We start from the raw sequence: 2,730 nt of genomic DNA, 5'->3' as shown, positions 1-2,730 counted from the left end.
ACCAAGCAAAAACTAGAGACCGCTGGCTTGACCACAGTTTTTCCACAGCCCGATACTTTGACCCATATTCTGGCGGCGGCTATCGCAGTCCAGCCTAAACCCCGCACTACCAGTAAGGGTAGGGTCATAAACCCCATCCTTCCAGTAAGGGTATGGTCATAAACCCCGCCCTACCAGTAAAGGTAGGGTCATAAACCCCGCCATACCAGTAAAGGTAGGGTCATAAACCCCGCCCTACCAGTAAGGGTAGGGTCGGCGGTGGAAACACCACCGAGATTCTTAAAGGCGAGCTGTCCCGCTCTGAGCCGCTCCGACCCGACCCGCTCTACTCGGTGGAAACGAGGCATTAGCCTGCTATCTGTGTGTGAATGAATGGTAACGTGGGAAAGGAAAACAGGTCTCCCTTGAAAAAGAGTCTCTGGTCTCAATGGGATTTACCTGTAGAAATAAAGGTTAAAAAGAAAGAATAAAAGACAGAATAATGAAAATGAAATGTGTAAAGTTTGACCTTTGAAGAAGACAGCGTTCATGAGCATCAGCACCACGTCGTGCGGGATGCTCTCCAGGAAGTCAGAGATGTGCCCGTTGGTGGCGCCCTCCACCCACTGGTTCACCTCCTCCACAGAGACCAGGGGAACCGGCCGGGACTGGTACCTGCACAGGACACACACATAGACACAATGAATAAGTAATAATATAATTGTGTTTTGTCATGATTAAAAAAAAACATCAGGGCAACACCTTTTATGTGCTCATGTACTGTGCTCATCTTTCTGTCCCTAATAAAAACAGTAAAATAAAAACTTATACTGTATATGTTTTGTAGAGTATATTATCTGAATGCAGTTGGTACCTGGCCAGAGAGTCTTCAACGAAAGACGTCTTCACTTCAAATCCTGTGAAGAAAGAAGAGAGAGGAATGGAAAAGATAAGATGAACATTGCACATTGAGTCTCTTATTCTGTATTGTATTAGGTATTTATACCATTTATTGTGAGTGTTTGTGTGAGCATGGTTTTATTTTGTTTTTTTTTGTAACAATAATCAAACAAACAAACAAACAAACAACACCAGACAATACATACAAACTATGAAAAGAGAGAAAAAAAAATTTAAATAAGAAAAAGGACAAATGTGTATGTTGTTCATTATTGCATGATCACACACACACACACACACACACACACACACACACACACGTAACATTTAAAGACACACAAAAAGTCCATGTCCTGTGATCTCCACTGTAGTTTTGTTGTTATACAATTTCGTTGTATTGTTCTACTGCACAACAAATGACAAATAAAGTGTATTCTAAAGATTTTTTTTTTTTTGGCATTTTTCTGCTTTATTGATAGTGTAGAGACAGAGGTGAAATGGGGCAGAGAGGGGAGTGACATGCAGAGAACGACCGCGGGCTGGAATCGAACCCGGGTCCGCTGCTGGCCGAGGCCCATGGGGGGGGGGTTGCCCTACCAACTGAGCTAAGGGCGCCCCCTTCTATTCTATATTCTATTCCACACTAAAACGTCTGAAGGCAAGGCAAGTTTATTTCTATAGCACAATTCAGACACAAGGCCACTCAAAGTGCTTTACAGGGGCAAGATTAAAATAGACAATACACATTAGAAAAGCGAATGAATAGAAATAAAACATTTAGAAGCGAATGAATAGAAAAAGTCTGAAATACCGTCAGTATCTCAACTCTCTGTGCCACCCACCTGGTGTCAGACACAAGGCCATTCAAAGAGCTTTACAGGGGCATGAAATACACCAAGTATAGAGCAGACATTAGAAAAGTGAAAAAATATATGAACAGAAATAAAACATTTAAGTTAAATTAAAATGACAGGTTAAAAGGGAAACAGAAAAGTCTCCAGAAGTGGTTGCGGGTTCAAATCCGACCCGTGGACCCTCTCTCTCTCTGTCTCCCCATTTCAACTCTGTACTATCTAATAAAGCTTAAAAATGCCGAAAATAATCTTTAAAAAAAAGAAATGTATATATAACCACCCACCTGGTCTCAGGTACATGCGTGTAGCGACCTCCAGTGAAGTGTTTTTGAAGTGCGGTAGGAGCCCGCCCAGGATGTGATGGTAACACGGCAGGTTCTCCGCATGAAGGCTCTTCAACAGCAACTTCTCTGTCTCATTACGAGCTCCTGAGAGAAGAAAAATAGAAATGAAATCAGAACAAATTGGCTTCATGGTAACACTCTACAATAAGGGTACATTAATTCACTGTTAGATAATGCTAAGTTCGTGCTATTAAGGGTTAGTTAATGCGCAGTAAATGCAGTTTTTTATTACAATTTTCTTTAAAGGTGCTCCGAGGAACTTTCAGTTTGTGTTAAGGATGTTTAGTGCCCCCTTTGGACAAAAGCGGTAGTGTTTTTACCACGCCAGCTGTTGTTCCTGGGTAAGCGTATATACCCATGACAAAGGCATTAAGAAAAACTATATAAAAATAGCTTTCTTTGCACTGATGGTCTTGTTTGCTGTTACATGTAATTTTTGATCATCAGAGGAAAAATTTGACTGTTTTAGAAATATTTAAAAGTTCCTCTTAGCACTTTTAATGAAATGGGGCAAAGTTAACAATTGAAATGTGACCATGTGAGTATATGTGTACTGATGTATATGTATGATAGGCCTAAGCATATGTATGTGAATGTACTCATGTAAATATTTTGTTATTATCAATTAATAAAAAAGAAAAAATCTCTATTTC

The 2,730-nt window shown here is 40.4% G+C and overlaps 1 protein-coding gene across 1 annotated transcript in view; it reads right to left on the bottom strand.

Moving 5' to 3' along the window:
* LOC307260573 (alpha-2-antiplasmin-like) overlaps positions 1-2,730 on the bottom strand; it is a gene marked incomplete at both ends in the record, with an annotated part of 9,661 nt that overhangs the window by 4,394 nt on the left and 2,537 nt on the right. Inside the window, 3 exons of the mRNA XM_080040846.1 lie at positions 509-654; positions 854-896; positions 2,018-2,161. Of these exons, the coding sequence (XP_079896972.1) occupies positions 509-654; positions 854-896; positions 2,018-2,161 (333 nt within the window). The remainder of the gene's footprint in view (positions 1-508; positions 655-853; positions 897-2,017; positions 2,162-2,730) is intronic.

The sequence above is a fragment of the Ammodytes marinus genome (genome assembly GCF_949987685.1).
Source record: "Ammodytes marinus genome assembly, chromosome: 14".
NCBI lineage: Eukaryota > Metazoa > Chordata > Actinopteri > Uranoscopiformes > Ammodytidae > Ammodytes > Ammodytes marinus.
Note: the sequence above shows the minus strand (reverse complement) of the source record. Positions and strands in the feature narration are given on the sequence as shown.